The 19,600-nt window shown below is 45.7% G+C and overlaps 1 protein-coding gene across 2 annotated transcripts in view; it reads right to left on the bottom strand.

The window, feature by feature from the left end:
* The window catches only part of LRRTM4 (leucine rich repeat transmembrane neuronal 4), a 117,261-nt gene extending 98,372 nt beyond the window's left edge, over positions 1–18,889 (bottom strand). The window contains exons 1-2 of one of the 2 annotated variants that reach the window (XM_063175251.1): positions 17,818–18,889; positions 13,084–14,680 (exon numbers count right to left, since the gene is read on the bottom strand). In XM_063175251.1, coding sequence (XP_063031321.1) covers positions 13,128–14,680; positions 17,818–17,821 — 1,557 coding nt within the window. In that variant the 5' untranslated portion in view covers positions 17,822–18,889 and the 3' untranslated portion in view covers positions 13,084–13,127. The remainder of the gene's footprint in view (positions 1–13,083; positions 14,681–17,817) is intronic. The other variant, XM_063175250.1, reaches the window with a different exon arrangement.
* Between the last annotated feature and the right edge of the window lie 711 nt (positions 18,890–19,600).

Below are 19,600 nucleotides of genomic sequence, written 5' to 3'. Positions count from 1 at the left end.
CCGGAACACAATTAAAACCACTACAGGGACCAGTTCTGGGAAGCAGGTATTTATAATTTCCCCTCTTTTGGCAAAAAAAAGTGGCATTTTCTGAATATTTTTGGGCAAAAAGTGGCATTTTCTGAATCCCCTCCTAGTTGCTGTGGTTACCTGGAGGATGCTGTGCCCACCACAGTGATCCCAGAGCTCTCCCAGACTAACAGGCTGCATTTAGCCCAGATTTGTGTTTTCACCTCCTCTTCTTTAAAAAAAACGAGGCAAGGAGAGACTTCCCCTGCAGCTCTTCCCCTCCTCAGCCTTCTGCTCCATCCAGGAGATGGTGGGGTGGAATTTTTAGAGCAGCAGACCAAAATCCGAGCAACTGTTAACAAAAAGTGTGAATATGGCAGACAGGAGAGGAGTTCCATAAGGGATGCGCTCCTTGGGGTGTTTTCTGGGGAGGGAGAGCCTCGTTTCACCCAAAGGAACATTTCAGATCCGGGCACTTTTCAGCTCCCTCAGAGCAGCCAAAAGAGACAGCCAGAGGAATAAAAATAATTTCCCAGATGAGAAAAGTCATCTTTTTCCTCATGATCTGAGGCTGGTTTAAACTCCAAGAATGAAATTTTATATAATAAATCATTTCATGGAGTGGTTTGGGGTGGAAAGGAACTTTTCAGACCCTCTCATTCCATGGGCAGGGAGGTGTGCACTGCAAGCTGGGAATAGTTCTTCGAATATTTACAAACATTTCATAAAATATCTTTGCATGTTTTCTAAAATATCTTTAAATATCTTGAAAGTTAAACTCAAAGAATGAAATTTTATATAATAAATCATCATTTCATGATGTTATTTGGGGTAGAAAGAACTTTTAAGACCTTGTCATTCCATGGGCAGGGAGTTGACCACTACAAACTGGGAATAAATCTTTGAATACGTACAGAAATTTCATAAAATATCTCTACATGTTTTCTAAAATATCTCTACGTATCTTGAAAGTTAAACTCAAAGAATGAAATTTTGTATCATAAATCATCATTTCATGGAGTGGTTTGGGGTGGAAAGAACTTTTAAGACCCTCTCATTCCAACTCCTACCATGAGCAGGGAGGCGTCCTTTGCAAGCTGCAAATAATTCTTTGAATAGGTACTGACATTTCATTAAATATCTCTACATGTTTTCTAAAATCTCTACAATCTCTAAAATATCTCTACATGTTTTCTAAAATATATTTATATATTTTGAAAGCATCACCCAATGGATTTTCAGTTGCTCCTACCCAGTTCTTTTTGAAGCCAGGAAATCTCAGCCTGTGGACATCTCATGTCTGTGACTCCCCCAGATTTATTTCTCTATAAAGAAAAGTATTTTTTCCTGATTTAGTTTTTTTTTCTCCCATCTTTCAGTTTCACTATCTCCTAATTTCTGAGCAGCAAGACAGAGAGGAGCTCCAAATAACTCTCATTGAAATCAGCCATTATTGAGAATTCTTCAATCATGCCTCATCTTCAGTCGTGTCTGTTCCAAGATTAAACACTTCCAATCTCCCTCCTGCTCCTAAAAGTGCTGGGAAAGCAACAATTAAACAGCAAATCTGAGTGCACAGACATTTGCAGAAGAAGCAGTGACAGACTGCACTTCCCTCCTGATAGAAACCTATTTATAGATAAATATCTCTCTATAGATATCTATATTATATACAGAGATATATATACAGCTTTTCATTACATTAAATTCCAAATAACCAACCAGAATGGATTGGGTCCTTAGTGGGATTTGGATGTTTTATTCCATTTTTCTGCATGCATTTCCCTACCCACCACTTTGCCCCTGAAAATTGATAACAGTCAATAACAATTTCCTGGGATTATTGGGGTTGGAAAAGCCCTCCAAGAGAATTCAGCCATGAATTCCCACCCAGGGTTGTAAAGGGGATGCTGTGGGGCCTGACTCACCTGAACCTGCAGAGAATGGGACAAGAAAAATCCCAAAATAAGTAATAGTCAACAATTGATAACAATTGGTAACAATTTCTGGGATTATTGGGGTTGGAAAAGCCCTCCAAGAGAATTCAGCCATGAATTCCCACTAAGGGTTGCTCTGGGGGCCTGACTCACCTGAACCTGCAGAAAATGAGAAAACAAAAATCCCAAAATAAATGATAATCCCAAAATTAACAACAGCCCCCAAACCAGACCTGGGGGTTGGAGCTGGATGATTTTAAGATTCCTCCCGACCCATTCAGGGATCAAACAAAAAGGGGAAGCGATGGCTCAGAATCCCAAAGGGATTTTACTCCCACTGGAGCAGCTACAACCACACCTGGGAATATTTTGCAAACAGATCCACGACAGGAAAAGGGGGTAAAAAAAAAAGGCAAAAAGTGTGGGGTAAATTGTTCTCAATGAATAATTCCTCCAGCTCTGATAGCAATGCATAATTACAGTGCATAATAGGATGTATTAGTTGGGGGTACTAATTAGTTCATGTTTGTACAGCTCCTGTGAGGTGTAATGAGCTCAGGCATTATCATTAACTCATTAACTAAGCAGAGCCTTCAGGTTGAAATCCTTTTTACCATAACTCGGAGCAGGATCACTACACCCCTTCAGATCCATTCAAGGTGGTACCTGCTGATCTCATCGGGGAGCAAAATTCACAAATTGGGGCCCGGGAGGAAGCACAGGGTGATTAAAAGGAGAGGAATTATGGGCACTTTGCAGGGTCCTGCTTTGGAGCCGAGGCAGGGCTGGTGAGCTCAGGAGGCAGCAGATGAATTTTGCCGGGTAAGATCAGTCAGAATCTTGATCTGACAGAAAATCAGAAGCTCCTCTGGGCTTTCGAGTGTTTCTCAGCACCTCTGAACAGCGGATAATAAAGTCCTGAAGCTGTGAGGGTTCCTTATATCAACATGAATTAGCCCAGAAGAGCCAAAAGCCATTGGGTGCTTGCCCAACCCTGGTCAACTTTGTGCTTCACTGCTGCAGAAAGGAAGGAAAAAAAAACCACAAAACCCACCCAAAAATTCAAATCTTCAGTAAACCAAAATTTAGAAATAATTTATAAATTTATAATTATGTTTATACCTTAATGCAATATATAATTTGTACTAATATAATATAATATAATATAATATAATATAATATAATATAATATAATATAACATTATATTATATTATATTATATTATATTATATTATATTATATTATATTATATTATATTATATTATATTATATTATATTATATTATATTATATTATATTATATTATATTATATTATATTATATTATATTATATATAACATATAATATAAATATATATTATATATTATATTAAATTATAATATATGTTTATTATAATAAATATATATCTCAGGGTAATATATATCTCAGGGTATTCATTATATATTAATATAATAGACTATTGTGTTGTATTATATTACATATAATACGTATATTAAATATAATATATCATATAAATATATATCTATGATATTAAATTATAATATATATAATTATAATATATATAATAATAAATCTGTATATAAAGGTATTCATTATATATTAATATAATCGACTATTATTATAATTTTTTATAATAAATACATTAATAAAATTTATAAATAATTATTAATATCATATATTTATATAATAAATACTCTGTGATTGAGAATGAGGACTGGCCCAGAGGTCCCACAGTTCCCACTCTTAATCTCAGAATATTTATTATATTAATATATAATGATAATAATAATAATAATAATATATATTATAATATATAGTAAAATATTATATATTATAATATTATATATACAGTCCCCACTCTCAATCTCAGCTCCCACTCAGCTCCACCCCATTATTTTTTCCCTGAATTCTTCATCCTGATGCCCCTGGATGGGGGGAAATTTTTTTTTTTTGAAGTCTTTTTCCTTTTCTGAGGGCTTTATTTGCTTTCTGACTGCAGCTGGTGCCAGGCAGTTTGTAAACAGCTCTCCAGAATGAATAAAAAATTAATACACCGCTGTAAGAAATGATCAGAAATCACATGTGACCTCTTATTTATGTGCTTATCCTGCTTTAAAATTCATCAATGTTTAACCAGTACTCCTTAAACCACTTACAGAATGTACACACAGCCACTAATTAATTGCTGCTCTCAGTTTGAATTGAGGCCAGCCCCTGCCTTGTCTTACCTGGCCATGAGGTCAGGATGAAAAATAACAGCCAGAGATTGAGTGTAAAAACCATAAAATTACAAAAAAAAATGGGGTAGGGGAAAAGTTATGGGGTTTTCTATGAGTTTTGTTTATAATTTATTTGATTTCCTTTGACCTGAATTGAGCTGTAGGCTGCTAATTTGGGTTAATACTGATAATTACTCAAAAGAGTGAACGTGGAATAGTTCAATCACTCAAAGGCTTTTCCTTTTTTTTGAATAGCTGAGATTAAACCTGTCCTGCCACTCCCCAACCCCCTGGTGAAAAAGGGATTTAACTCTTGCTGGGAATGGAGAAAAATCCATTCAATTTTTTTTTATCTGACACACTTTCAAAGGGAATAATATTTTTCTTCCCTATTGGATCTTGGTTTTTCTCCTTAGTAGTGATTTAACCTGCTGTTGTAGCTCGAAGTAAAAGGCAGATTTCAGGTGACTCTCTGGAGGCACCTTTTAGAAACAGTGGTGGTGGAAAAAGCAAAATTTGTCATTTGGGTGGCCCTGGATGGACAAGGTGGGGAAATTCCTCTTCTCCACTTCCATTTTTTATGTAGACTCAGAAAATCCTGGAATTGTTTGGGTTGGGAAGGACTTTAAAGCCCACCCAGTGCCATTGCCTTGCCATGGACAGAGACGCCTTCACTACACCAATACTTTTATGAAACTCATGGCAAAATATCAGGGAAATATGAAATTTCTCCTCTACTTTTCCTTATCACCTGCATGGAAAACGGATTGAGGCAACATTAATTCCAGTCACTCACCTTTTACAGCAAAACAACGGCGTCCAGACCTCACTCTCGAAAATTAATAGAATAAATTTGGGAGCTAATCATAACTAGAGAGAGGTTAATCAATTCCTCAGATTGCTGAGGAATTTATACACACTGGGGCCCTTAATATATTCAACAACGCAATGGCACCAAAGAAAATACCCATAGATTTTGTTTTCAAATACAAATTTCTCATAATTCAAAACCGCCGGTGGGCTCCTTCCTTTCCTGATTTGTACAATTTGTGCTCCCACTGCAGAGCGACCAAGCTCTGCCTTCATTTGCCTTCACAAGTGACATTGATGTGGCTTTTAAAGCCAGCAGCCCAACGTGTGATTTAAGAGGCTCTGAGAAGGAAAATTATAACTCTGGGGGGAAGAAACGGCGGCGAAATTTCCATTGAAATCGTTCGATTTCACTCCGGGGATGAGGCAGCACCTGAGCGGCTCCAAGTCAGTCTGTCTCGCATCTGAATATGGGATGGAGGTTTAAAAGGCACTAAACAGCCTTGTGCTAATGCCTCCCCAAGACAAAGCAGAGCTCTTCAGGCTGGCTTTGATGGCAGGAACAAAACAGGCGCAGCTGGAGGCCCCCGAGGCTCCAGACAATTCTGCTTTTGCCTTTCATGCAGCAGCAGCAGCAGCCAAAGCCCAGCCCTGCTCCAGAGAAAGGCAGGGCACCCCTCTAAGTGGAGGGGAGGGCAGGGACAGACAGACAGGAGGGATCTTCAAAGGTTCAAGGGCTGGTTGCAGTGCTCGGGTTCTGATGAAAGTCAACGCGACCTTGCTTTGATTTTCTTCTTTTGGAGAGCAGCTGAGACATAAACTTTAAGGGATTTAGAGATGTGGCTGCCCCTGGATTCCTGGAAGTGTCCAAGGCCAGGTTGGAGCCACCTGGGACAGTGGGAGCTGTGGGACCCATGGTGGGGCTGGATGGGCTTTGAGGTCTCCTCCAACCCAAACCATTCCAGGATTCCATGGGCAGGTTTGGATGGGGTTTGGGGAAGGAATATTGGGAGAGGGGCTGGGATGGAATTCCCAGAGCAGCTGTGGCTGCCCCTGGATCCCTGGAAGTGCCCAAGGCCAGGCTAGTTGGATGGGGCTTGGAGCACCTGGGATAGTGGAAAGTGTGGGACCCATGGTTGGACCAGATGAGCTTTGGGGTCTTCTCCAACCCAAAACCATTCCAGGATTCCATGTGCTGGTTTGGATGGGATTTTGGGAAGGAATTCCTGGCTGGGATGGAATTCCCAGAGCAGCTGTGGATCCCTGGAAGTGTCCAAGGCCAGGTTGGAGGGACAGCGGGAGGTGTCCCTGACAATGGATGGGAATTAAGGTCCCTTCCCACCCAAACCATTCCATGGCAGCAACAGAAGAAAACAAAGCTCAGAACACCAAGAGCAGAGATTTTGTGTTCTATTTCCACAAAATCTTGGACAAGGCAGGATAGATGGGGGTGAAACCATGACTAAAATATCTCTGTGTTTATTCAGAGCGTCCCGTATGCGGAACCTCTGCCCTGACCTCGGAGCTCCTGACCTCCCCTCCCACTAAATTAACGGGATAATGATGGAAAGCACTTCTCTCCTCGTCCAGCAATGTGAGAAGCGTCTGGCAATTAAGCAGCCTTTGAGGATGACACCGCTGATTATTTCAGGACAATCCAGAAATGGGGTTGGAACGGGAAGAGCAGTGTCAGAGGCACAGTTAAACAATGCCTGGCTTGCCCATCATTCCCACCAATTATTGCGGGATGAGGGGAGAAGGAAAACTATTTATAACCTGTCAGTCTCCAGAAACCACAATTATGATGATTTAATTAACACATGGAAAGGTTTTGAGGCAATCACGTCGTTCTAAATTTAAGAAGCAGCACATTTCAGGCCCAGGATGATTTAGGAATGCTGGTTGAGCCGGGGCAGGGCTTTGATGGCCGTGTTGGTTCCTTTTAAAGCATCCATCATGTTCCAAGATAATCCACATGTGGCAGTGAGGGATGGGGGGAATCAGCAGGGCTCTCAGGGGCCATCCCACAGAAGGAAAAGCTGATTTTTTAATGAGGACGGACTGAAAATGAGCAAAACCACAGAACTCAAGTCTCTTCGTCAAAGACAGCATTGGTGTGGTGGAAAAACCTGGAAAAATGGGGATTGGGTGGATGAGAGTGGAAGGACCTGCTTGGCACTGAGTGTCCTGGGCATGGTGGCCTGGAGGCCCAACCTTGGCCTAACCTCGGCCTAACCTTGGCATAACCTTGGCCTAACCATGGCATAACCTTGGCCTAACCATGGCATAACCTTGGCTTAACCTTGTCTTAACCTTGGGTTAACCTTGGCCTAACCTTGGCCCAACCTTGGCCTAACTTTGGGCTGAACCATTCCACCCCTGGGCTGAGAGCTGGAGCACCCAAACCCAGGATATTGCCAAAGAATTCCCAAATTCTGGGAATTCCTGAGGCTGCCCCACTGCCCTGGCCAGCTCCTCCAAGGAAATCACACCTCAGGTCTCATTTCCTCTCTCTGGCTGAGATTATTTGCTGTGTCTTGTTCTCCCAAACACAAAAAATTATTCCTCTGGTGTTTCCATGCAGTGATTAAACCTGGGAGCTGTCAGCTGCTGCCCAAACACAAATAATTCCTGCCTTCTTTCACCATCTATTGTTTTTTAAATGGATTAACACACAAATAACATAAAGGAAAATCCCACTTCTTCCATATTTCACCATCAATTGCTCCTTGATTGGATCAACACACAACATAAAGGAAAATCTTAACCACAGTTTACATGGGGAAAAATAAAAATTACAAAGAACCTCCTGCTCTATAAGTGCTGGAAGTTCCCACCAGGGCAGACTGAGAATTCCAAGGGGCAAATCCATGCAAAGATGGGGCCTGAACCACAATTCCAAATTCCTGCTGAGCTCCTCTCTCAGCCAGGCGCCAGAGGAAGCACCGAGTAAGAGTTTCACAAGTGTTCCACATCCTCCTGCATTTCCTTTTCCAATTTTTTTTTTCCCAAATCTGCAGCCCTCAATTGCTGCAGGAGGCACAGCTGGCTCGGCTCCGCCGGAAACGCGGCCGCTCCATTTTGGGAACGTCTTTTTGGGAACTCTCGCACACAGAATTTCGCAGGGAAATTTTGCCCCTGTGCATTTTCTTGCTGCCTCAGCGGCGCCTCTCCATCACACCTCTCCTTAGTCTGGGGTTATATTTGCAATGCCAAGGGCAAAAAAGCCCCCAGGGTGCCCCGTTTAATGCTGAGTCAGAGAAATGGAACTGGAACTTCACCCTCAACCCTCTCTGGAAACTGTTCTGGTTTATCCTCTTGTTCCAAGCAGCACCACGGTGTTTAAGAAATAAATAAATTAATAAATAAATAATAGAAAACCAGCATGTCAAGACCATGGTGCTTAATAAATAAATAAATTATAAAAACCAGCATGTCAAGACCATGGTGCTTAATAAATAAATAAATTATAAAAACCAGCATGTCAAGACCATGGTGTTTAATAGATAAATAATAAAACCAACGTGTCAATATTTCCCTTAAATTAGGCTCAGCTGATGACCAAAGGAAACCCAACCGCTGCTCTTTTAAGAGTTTTTAAAAGTGTAAAATTTTTACATTAATGTTAAATTAATTTACATAATGTAAAATTTCCATTTTACAATTTAAAATGGAACTGGAACCTCACCATCAACCCTCTCTGGAGATAGAAACTATTCTGGTTTATCCTTTTCCTTCAAGCAGCACCATGATGTTTAATAAATAAATAATAGAAACCAGCATGTCAACACCATGATGTTTAATAAATAAATAATAAAAACCAGCATGTCAACATTTCCCTTAAATTAGGCTCAGCAGAAGCTCTGCAGCAGCCCCACCAAGCCTGCGTATCTTTAATTCAATTTATCAATTATTTCTTTATTTATAAATTACATTTATATTTTTATTATATTTATATACATATTACATTTGCATTTTCCCCATTTATTTATTTATTTATAAACTGTAAATTTGTTCAATTTATCAATGCATTTCCTCCCAATGGAGAGAGGGGAAAGGAGCAGATTTCCTCGCTGAGTGCCTGATTTAAAAGCTGTGAGCGCAGGTGACACCCAGCCCTGTGGAGAGCACAGCAGAGCCGTCCCTGTGAGTTTAACAAATAAATATATAATAAAAACAGGTGGCTGCTTATCCACTGTGGGGTACGGCCAGACATGGAGAGGGAGAGGTGTAAAAAGCGACCTCACAGCGCTCAGTTCACACAGAAAAGCTCAGTTCGCACAAAAAAGCTCAGTTCACACAGAAAATCTGTTCACCTGTCTGCCTCTTGTTTGTTCTGTCCCTGCCAGCCTGGGAAAGGGGACAGCAATGACCTTCCAGGAGACGGAAACATTTAAACATTTTCCTTCTCCCCACAGCACCTTCCCAGCCATTCTGTGAGTGTGACATGCACGAAGCGCACAGCGCCGTGGCTGGCTTTGTGAAATCCCTTTTCACAGCTTCCAGATCTCCAGAAAAAGCACAAAATAAATGGGAAAATGAGAGGGAGGGAGATGCACAAAGCAAACCCCAGGCTGGGGGAGCAGCACTCTGCTAAACTGCATGGCCAGAGCCCAAATTGGGAGCATCCAGTCATTTCAGCCAGCCCTGCCAAGAGACTGAGCAGAGAGCCCAGGTGTCAGTGATTGTAATCCCAGCGCTGCCAAAGCCACTCCTGCCTGCAGCCAGCCTGCCTTGGGCTCCCATTCCCAGCACAGGGAAGCATTCCTGGGGCAGGGAATGGGAAATGCAGCCCCACAAAGCTGCTCCCACCTCTGGATGCTCCAAACCTCATAGAATTTTAAAGCAGCACCATCCCTGGGGCTGCTGTGGAGAAAAGAGCTGTGGAAATGCCTCAGTGCATCATTCCCAGGCCAGTTCTGCCTTGGAAAATCAGTGTTTTGTGGATGAGATGAGCTGGATTCTTCCACTCCTTTTCTGCCTTGGAAAATCAGTGTTTTATGGATAACATGAGCTGGATGCTCCCACACCCCAACTGATCCCTGTGAAGGTCCCAGCTTGGCTCACCCGACCCCAAACCCCACCCCAGGATCCAACACTTTTTTAATAAGGCTTAATTATTCAAAATAATCATCATCCCTTCCCTGCCTGTTGTCATTTAACACCAGAGAACCTTCTACAGAGCAAACTCCGACGCAGGCAAAAAACCAAACCCCAAAAACCCAAAATCTCATCAATCTTTCCCTTCCCTTTCCCACTCCAAATGGAGCTGATCCATCACCTTTTTCCAATCCCACACCATTCCTGGACCCTCAGCACAGGGAGTGAACCCAGGAAAGCAGAAAATGCTTTGGAAAATCTTGCTAAAAGAGGTAAAATCAATCAATCAATGAGTCCTGGAGCCTGCCTGCCCTCACACAGGGATCCAGGCACTCCTCTCCCCTCTGAGGGCTTCTATTTTTGGGAGAAAGCTGAGGCTGAGCACAGGGAATGAGGGATGGGCCTGAGCTGCATCACACCTGCACAAAATAATAGTTTTTCCACAAGCACGGGTAAATTACGAAATAAAGAGAGGTTCCATTTCCTATTTTTTTTTTCCTTCCACCAAACACAAACCCTTTCCACTGCTGAAGACTCTACAAGGGATTTTTTTTTAAACCATTTTTAAGTGCTGTACATTGAATATCTCTCCTCTTACAAGTGGAACCTTGTAGCTATGGAGACGCAGAATGTCAAATCCAAGCTGAAGACAGGATTTCAGTGGGGGCTTTGGGTTGCTACATGTGCCTTCAATGATCTGCTTTCCACCTCCTGAAGTCTTTATCATCCTCCAGATTTTATTGGTGTGCAAAGAACCGCTGGAAGCTCAAGAAGGACACAGAGTGACCTGTTAGAGACAGCTCTGGGGTGTCCCAAACAGTTTGATTTACAGCACAAACCCCCCTCAGTCCATTAATTAATATTTAATTTAACCCCAATTAATCCATTGTTGTTTAATTTAACCCAAATTAAAAACCAGAAATTGTTGTCATCAGCGTAATTTAATCCAAATTAAAACCCAGGAACTGTTCTGGTGCTGCCACAGCGCCTGGAATCCAGGTGAGCTGGGGTCCCCTGGTGTTTAATGCTGTGTGTAACAACCACAAACACCTGGGGGAATTACACCAGGCTGGCCCCACGTTACAGCACCTCCTGGACCTTGAAATTGCCTGCTGTAATCTGAATTATCCAAATTCCAGCCTGCCAAACATCGTGCCTGTGTTCTGGGATCCAAAACGCATCGGGGTTGGTGGTGGCATTTCCTGGATTCTCATTTACCACGTGCACATTCACATTCATCTGTTTCCCACCAAACTAAACAACATTTATTCAAGATAATGAAACTTCAGGGGTGTTGAACCTGAGTGTGAAGGGGGCAGAGCCTCCCAGACCAGGTGTGACAGACAGGGGGAATTCAAAATGACTTGAACATCACTCATTTTCCACTTGTGCTGTAAAAGTGAGTAAAGCAAACCTCACACCTCCAATTCTGCATTTTCCTGGAGCAATGACAGGAACATGGCAAGTGGTTTTCTGTTCTGAAGACAACAAGCTCCAGAGAAAGCAACCCCAAATCATGGCATTTTTATTCCTCATCACTGCATTTTTAGTCCTTCCCCTTAAACTCCACAGTCCAAAACCACCTGGGGACTCCAGGTGCCAAATATGAAACCTCTCACATTATCAGAGAATTGGGTTCAAAATTCAAAATTCATCTCAAAACACTGGGTTTGAACAATAATCCAGATCCCAGAACTGCAGATCACAACCCCAACCTGCACAAAAACTCCAACAGGCACATGAGTGGAGCTGATCCATCACCAACAGGCACGTGGAAAGTGGTTTTCTGTTCTGAAGACAGCACTGCACCAGAGGAAGCAACCCCAAATCACGGCATTTTTATTCCTTCCCCTTAAACTCCACAGTCCAAAACCACCTGGGGACTCCAGGTGCCAAATATGAAACCTCTCACATTGTCAGAGAATTGGGTTCAAAATTCAAAATTCAATTCAAAACATCGGGGTTTGAACTATCCAGATCCCATCCTGCTCATCCTCACCACACCCAGGTGCCAAATCCAGGGCTCACAATTCCCACAACCAACCCCAACCTGTGGGTAATAAACTCCAACAGGCACACAAAACACCCTCAGGTAGAACATCCACGACCAAGGAAGCCAAGCCCACCTGGTGCCACATCACAATCAGGATTAAGTGAGCAGGACTGCAGTGAAATTGTGCAAATCCTCCTTTGCCAGCTCCAAACAAACAGCATCATCCCAAGCAAACCCATCCCCTGCATCCACAGCAGTGGAGCAACACAGCAATTTGGAATTTCCTTGCCAAGCTGGACAGCAGAAGAGAAGAGAGCTGAGAGCTTTTCCTGATTGCGTTTCCCCGTGTTGCTGAGTCAAATCAAGATTGTGGGAATCAGCTCCAGCAGGGCTGTCTAAGCCTCCACTGATCACTGAAATGCAATTAAACCCTCCAAGAATCCCCTTCTCCCAACCCAAACGTGCTGTTTGACAAAGGCTCAAGTCCAGAGGAGCCTCTGTGTTCCTGCTGGCTCCAGGAAAACAACTCCAAGATCCTGCTGCAGTCCTGTTGTCCCCTGGTTTGCTCCTGGACCAGACCAAAAATGCAGGAAATCTTTGGCTTTATCATTAAATAGGCCACAATCCCCTCAAGATTTGATGTGGCGTCTGGAGAAAAGAGGTTTCCATATTTAATTTTAAACCAGAAAAGGCTCTTAAGCTCCTCTGCATCTACCAGTCCATTAAAAATAGGATTCTGTTGTAGCCACAGCTCATCAAATGGGTGCAAACAGGGGGAGAACAACACTCCAGATGCCTTTATCACAGTTGTTGACTCCAACTTAATCGCTTTTTTAATAAGTCTTAATTATTCAAAATAATCACCATCCCTTCCCTGCCTGTTGTCATTTAACACCAGAGAACCTTCCACAGAGCAAACCCCGACGCAGGCAAGAAAAAAAAAAACCCCCAAAACCCCAAAATCTCATCAATCTTTCTCACATTCAGAGACACCTCAAGAGCTTCGAAACATTTACCTCTCCTTCCCAGCAGCTGAAATGGTTTTAGGAGGATTCATGGTTCATACCTCGCATTCCCTGGAGCCAGAGATGGTGTAGGTGCAGGGCCCAGATCCATTAACGGATACATCCATGGTCTCAGAGTTTGTTGGCTTGTAGTCCACGTAATATTCCTGCAAAGGGGAGTTCATTTGCCTCTCTGACTCCCGCGCCTTTTTCCTGCGCCTCTTCATCAGCGTGTGCTGCTGCAGCTGCTTCATGCTGGCGGGGTAACGCTTCCAGGACACGTAGATGACCAGCAGGATCATGGCCACCGAGAGGAAGAGGGCCACGCTCCCCGCGATGATCTTGTGGAAGGACACGTGCTCGTATTCCGGCTCCACCGCGGGCGTCGGGATGTCCGCGGAAGGGCTCGGCGTCGCCGGCGTCGGCTGGTGGCTCTCCAGTTTGGACACGGTGGGTTTGGGGATGAACACGGGTCTCTGGGGGGTTCTGGGGGCCTGGTAGGACCTCTCAGTGGCCACCACCTGGATTTCGGCGCAGATGTTGTAGGTTTCCACGGCGTCGCTCACCTTCTCGCCCTGGATGTGCTTGGGGCCCGCGCAGATCATGGTGCTCTCCTTGTTTCCCTTGAAATTCTTAAGCCAATTAAACAGGGGGCAAATGCTCCGCGTACATTCCCACATATTCCCGGACAGGGTGATGGAGATGAGTGAGATCCACGTGTTGATGGTCTCCTGGGAGATGTTGGTGAGTTTGTTGGAATCCAGGTTCAGCTTCTGCAGGTTGGGCAGGCACTGGAAGGTGCCGGGCTCCACGCCCGCGATGTCGTTGCCCGATAAATCCAAGTTGTGCAAGGAACTCCAGGTCCACGTCAAGCCCTGGCTGATGGAGCGGATCCTATTCCACTGCAGGTAGATGGAGCGCAGGTTGAAGAGCCTCGGGAAGTGGGCGAAATTGATCTTGGAGAACTGGTTGTGCTCCAAGTGGAGCTCCGTCAGCTTCAGCAGGCCGGCGAAGGCGTTGCGGGACAAGCTCCGCAGGCGGTTGTAGCCCAAATCCAGGAAGTCGAGGTTGCGGCAGTCCTGGAAAACGCGGATGGGCACCGTTTTCAGCGAGTTGGACCTCAGGTGCAGGATCAGCAGCTTGCGGAGCCCCTTGAACTGCTCCGCCTGCAGCACCTGCAGCTTGTTGTAGGACAGGTCCAGGTTGCGGAGGTTGGGCACGGGGTGGAAGGTCTTGTTGTGCAGGTGGGTGATTTTGTTGGAGCTCAGGATCAGCTCCTTCAGCCGGCGGATGCCCTGGAAGGCGTCCTCGTCCACGGAGCTGATGTAGTTGTGGTCGAGGTAGAGCCATATGAGCTGGTTGAGGCCGGCGAACTGGTGGGATTTGAGCTTCTGGATGCTGTTGTAGCGCAGGGACAGGCCCTGGGAGCCGCTGGAGATGTTGTGGGGGATGTCGCGGAAGGCGTGCGACTCGCAGTACACGATCTTGCCGTCGCAGCGGCAGCTCTTGGGGCAGGCTCGCTGCGCGCCCGCCAGCCCCGCCAGCAGCGCCAGGGGCAGCAGCCCCAGCAGCGCCCTGGAGCCTCCCCGCTGCTTGGTCACGTGGAAACCTGCAAGAGCCAAAGGGAAAAAGGGCTGTTGGAAAGGCTTGGAGACAAATTACCAGATCACCATGCTGTTGGAAAGGCTTGCAGATAAATTACCGGGTTATCATGCCGTTGGAAAGCCTTGCAGATGTATGACCAGATGGAAAGGCTTGCAGATAAATGACCAGATCACCACGCCTTTCTTGGAAAGGCTTGGAGATAAATGGCCAGATTACCACACCATAAATGACCAGATTACCACACCATTGGAAAGCCTGGCAGGCAAATTACCAGATTACCACACAGTTGAAAAACCTTGCAGATAAATAACCAGATCACCACGTCATAGATTACCAGATCACCAGACCACTGGAAAGCCTTTCAGATAAATGACCAGATCACCACAGCACTGGAAAGCTTTGCAGATAAATTACCAGATCACTATGCCATTGGAAAGCCTTAGAAATAAATTATCAGATTACCACATCGTTGAAAAGCCTTGCAGATAAATGACCAGATCCCCACACTGTTGGAAAGACTTGAAAATAAATTACCAGATCACCACACCATTGGAAAGCCTTGAAGATAAAATACCAGATTACCACACTCTCGGAAAACCTTGCAGATAAATGACCAGATCACCACGCCATTGGAAAACCTTGCAAATAAATTACCAGGTTATCACACTGTTGGAAAGCCTTGCAGACAAATTATCAGATCACCACACCATTAGAAAGCCTTGCAGATAAATGACCAGATCACCACTCCATTGGAAAGCCTTGAAAATAAATTACCAGGTCACCACACCATGAGAAAGCCTTGCAGATAAATGAGCAGATCACCATCTGGTTGGAAAACCTTGCAGATAAATGACCAGATGACCACGTCATAAATGACCAGATGACCGCGTCACTGGGGACAGCCTGAGCCCAGCTGGGATTTGGGGATTTGGGAGACACAAACCTGTTTGCCTCCTGCCTCATCTCTTTGTGGTGCAAATCTCCATCCTCGGAGTGCCTGCCTGGCCTCCTCTCATCTGGTGGCCCTCACTACCACCAGACTCCCCTGGTTGTTTTTCACGCACCCAGTTTGTTAGAGGAGGAGCAGGGGATGAGGTTTCCAGCCTTTTCTTTCCTTCTTTTCCTCTGGATCTGTTGCCTCCCTGTTGGAGAATGTTCAGCTTCTCCTGAATGTTAAAGAGAGCATCTTTCTGCTGTTCAATCTGGTAAAATTCCTCCGTACAGCCTGCAGCTTCTCCAGAATGAGGGCTGAGATTTCCAGACCCCTGACCCAGGAGTAGACCCAGGTATGGAAAATCCTGAGTTGGGTGGGAAATGGGAGGATATGGGGCGAATCCTGAAGGATTCTCTGACCCTATAGCCTGGGATTTTCCCCATTAACAAATTCAGGACTCAGCTGAGGTGGGGAAATGAAAGAGAAGCACCATGATGACCCTGAGGGTTCTCCAGGAGCTCCAGGAGCCTGTTCCTCCCCTCTGTGCTCCTGTCCTCCAGCTCTCCGAGGAGCTGGGGTGTCCTCAGTGCTCTGTGCTGAGCTCTGAACAATAAACATATTTGTCAAGTCACTGTGCTGGATGCTCCAGAGTGCTGGAGAGGAAATGAGCCAGAGCTCCTGCTCCTACGTGCTCCCCAAGGAAAGCAACTGCAAATCCAATCCCCCCAAAATTACCTCAGAAACAGGGAAATCTACTTCTCCTGAAGTTTTGATCCACCTTTGTAACCTGTATTTATTGTAAAACGAGGCACTAAGTGAAGGTTTTTACTTTTTGCACTGAGTGATTCAGGTTCAGGAGTAGGTTTAAGTAAAACTCGTGAGTTTTATGTACCTAAAATACAGAAATAGATGCAGAGAAACAAAGTTTGTCCATGCAGAGAAGTGCACCAGGAATGTTGTCACAGGACCCCAATGCCAGGTAAAGGTAGGAGACATATTCCTTTCAAATGAGCCTTAACCCATTAAACTTCATTTAATTCATTAGGTGAATACCTAAACAGTTATTAATTTGAATTAATCCAGCAGATGATGAAAATACCCACCCCAACACTTCCAGAGAGCAGCAAACCCAGAAAGTTTAAAGGAGGATTTTTATTTCTCTTTCAATTCCCCTCTCCTGACTGATTTTAAGGGTTTGCCTTTAAGATGTCATGTTTGTCATGCAGCAGCGCTGGATGTGAGGACATATGTAATAATTGAATCTATGGAATCCTGAATAATTATGAGAGGGCGTGGAGGGGGTGTCAGAACCCCCAACACCCATCTGCACGCCTGGAATAATTTTAGGGCTGCTGCCTCCCAGAGTTGCAGCCTTGCTGAGAATGAAAATGCATTCTTCCAACAGGAAATATTTCAGAGGCTCATATCTCCTTGATAAATAATCACTTTATTATTTGTCACACACACTCACAGAGAACCAACCCAGTGCTGCAGGTCTTTAATCCAATTTTAAACCTGCAAAAACAATTCCTGATCTAGAATGCCTTACAGTTTAATGGGTAGATTTGTAATTTAAATTCTATATTTTTTTTTTTTGGCTCCTTCTTTTTGCCAGCAGCAGCCAGCTAGAAAGAAATATGTTCTGGCTGTTACAGACTCGGGGGTTGGGGATGGGGAAGGAAGGAAGGAGGGGAATAAACCTGTCACACTCCAAAAAAACCCCGACTGCCAAATGACTGCTGGAGATGTAGCAGAGGTACCGGGGGCATCTTTTCAGCCTCTTCAAAACCCACCTAAGCAAACAGCTCCCCTTCGCTTCCCACATCCTGCCAAGTGCTAAACCCAGCCCGAACGGTGCCGGGGGGGGTGTGAAGCCGGCAGGGATTTTTGGGGGGGGGTCGGGACCCCAAAGGTGCCCTGCAGGTGCGGGGGTGGGATTTGAGGAAGCCGCCCGTGGGTGCCACTGCGGGAGGAAAGGTGTGTGGGTGTCTCTGTGTTTGTGTGCCCGGAGGGGGGGGGGGGGGGGGGGACAAGGGCTAAAAAGGCGATTTTTCAGTGCCGTGAGTCACCTGGCACAGCGGAATGCGCCGCTGGCTGCTGCCCCCCCCCCCTCCCCGCCGCCGCCGCCACCACCGAATAATCCAGCTGCAAAATCCACCCCACAGCTGCAGCTGTGCCAGCCAGCAAACCACAAAAAGTTCACTCACCCATCCTTTTGTCATCAATAGCGTCCTCCTTCGCCTTCCTCCAGATGTTTTCTCCTCTCTCTTCCCCCTTTTTAAAAATTTTTTCGGCTTTTTCCCCCTCGCCTCCTTCTCTCCCCTCTTTAAACCATCAGCATCCTCACGTCGCTGCCGCTCGCCCCGCCGCCATCCAGCCCTGCCCGCCAGGAACCCCACAAAGTTCCCCGGAGAGGAGCAGCCGGAATTTTTTGGGGGACGAGGGGAAGGGAAAAGAGGAGAAGGGAAGGGGTTGGGGGTGGGGAAGACAGGACGAAGGATGGGGGGAGTGTGGGGGGGGTAGGGAGGGACTCTAAGCTCTGAGAGCCATTGTGGAAGTCATCAGAGGAGCGGCGGCGTTAAGTGGCGATTTTTTGGAAAGAAAAGCCGGAGCAGGCGATGGAGACGAACCAACTTCTGCGGGAGGAAGGAGCGATGCTCTGGCGGTGCCTGGCATCCCTCATTGTGCCGCTGCTGCCTCTTGCCATGGCCGGGCACCGCGATCCATCCTCCGCAGGGCCTCCCGTGCTGTGCCAGAGCCCGGCTCGGCAGCCCCGCAGGCTCGGTTTATTCCATTCAGCTGGTCGGGTTTAAAGTGTTTTGTAGCTGTGCTGAGAGGCAGCTCTCGTCTAATTCCGAGGCTTTCCAGAGAGCGATGATGCTCCGGAGCTGGCGGGTGCCGAGGATGGAGTTTGCGGAGCGCCGAGTGCCCTCCACTGGAGAAAACCCAGCGCGCATTAAAGGCTGAACAAGTGAGGCTGTCATGGCTCTGCAGACTTCGCTTCCCTCTCGGAAAAGAAAATTAAAGACACAGCATTGCCTTTGCCCACCGTCCGTCCCCTGCCCGGCTCCCTCCGTCCGCCCTGGATTATGGGATGTTCATGGCGTGGGATTTTCGGGAAGGGACGCCAAACAAAACATCTGCTCCCCTTTGGGATTTGCCAACCTGAGCTTGCTCTAATCCACCTGACCCGTGTGTTTGGCTTGGGCAAATTCTAAACTGCTCTTCTTTTCTTTTTTTAAATTTTTTTCCCCTGTATTCCCGTGGGAGGGGAGGCAGGAAAAGGAAGGTTTGCAGGTTAAAAGTGAGATCTTGGTGCAGGGGCTGTGATCACACCGATCATCCCCACAAAAGGCGTTTGATTTGACTGCAGGCAGCAACTCCAAATGTAAACACTCTGCGTCCTGCTGCGGCTGGGACAGGGTTAATCCCCTGCCTCGCAGCCTGTAATTTTTTTCTTTTTAAATCCAAGTGCCTTTTAGTCAGAAAAACACCGACTTTGATAAAGAGGGCAGGAGTGAGGATGCAGAATCAGTGACACCTCGTTCCTCCTGAGCTCCTCTCATCGCAGCAGGGGCTGGGATCCTGCAGGGTCCAGCCCAGAGCCAGGGTGGGACCTGGGCTGTGCCAGCTCCCAGGTGTCATCTCCCAGGTCACCAGGGCTGGAATTCCCAGTTCATCAGGGCTGGGTTCATTCCCAGTTCACCAGGACTGATTTAATTCCCTGTTCACCAGGGCTGGGCCAATTCCCACCCATGAATGGCTTAATTCGCAGTTCACCGGGGCTGGGTTGATTCCCCAGGACTGGGTTCATTCCCAGTTCACCGGCACTGGGGCAATTCCGAGTTCATCAGGACTGGGTTGATTCCCCAGGGCTGGATTAATTCCCAGTTCATCAGAGCTGGGTTAATTCCCAGTTCACCAGAGCTGATTTTATTCCCAGTTCATCAGGGCGGGGTCAATTCGCCAGGGCTGGTTTCATTCCCAGTT

Source organism: Melospiza melodia, chromosome 23, assembly GCF_035770615.1.
Source record: "Melospiza melodia melodia isolate bMelMel2 chromosome 23, bMelMel2.pri, whole genome shotgun sequence".
In the NCBI taxonomy this organism is placed as follows: Eukaryota; Metazoa; Chordata; class Aves; order Passeriformes; family Passerellidae; genus Melospiza; species Melospiza melodia.
The sequence above is the reverse complement of the archived record's forward strand: the minus strand, read 5'-3'. Positions and strand labels throughout refer to the sequence as shown.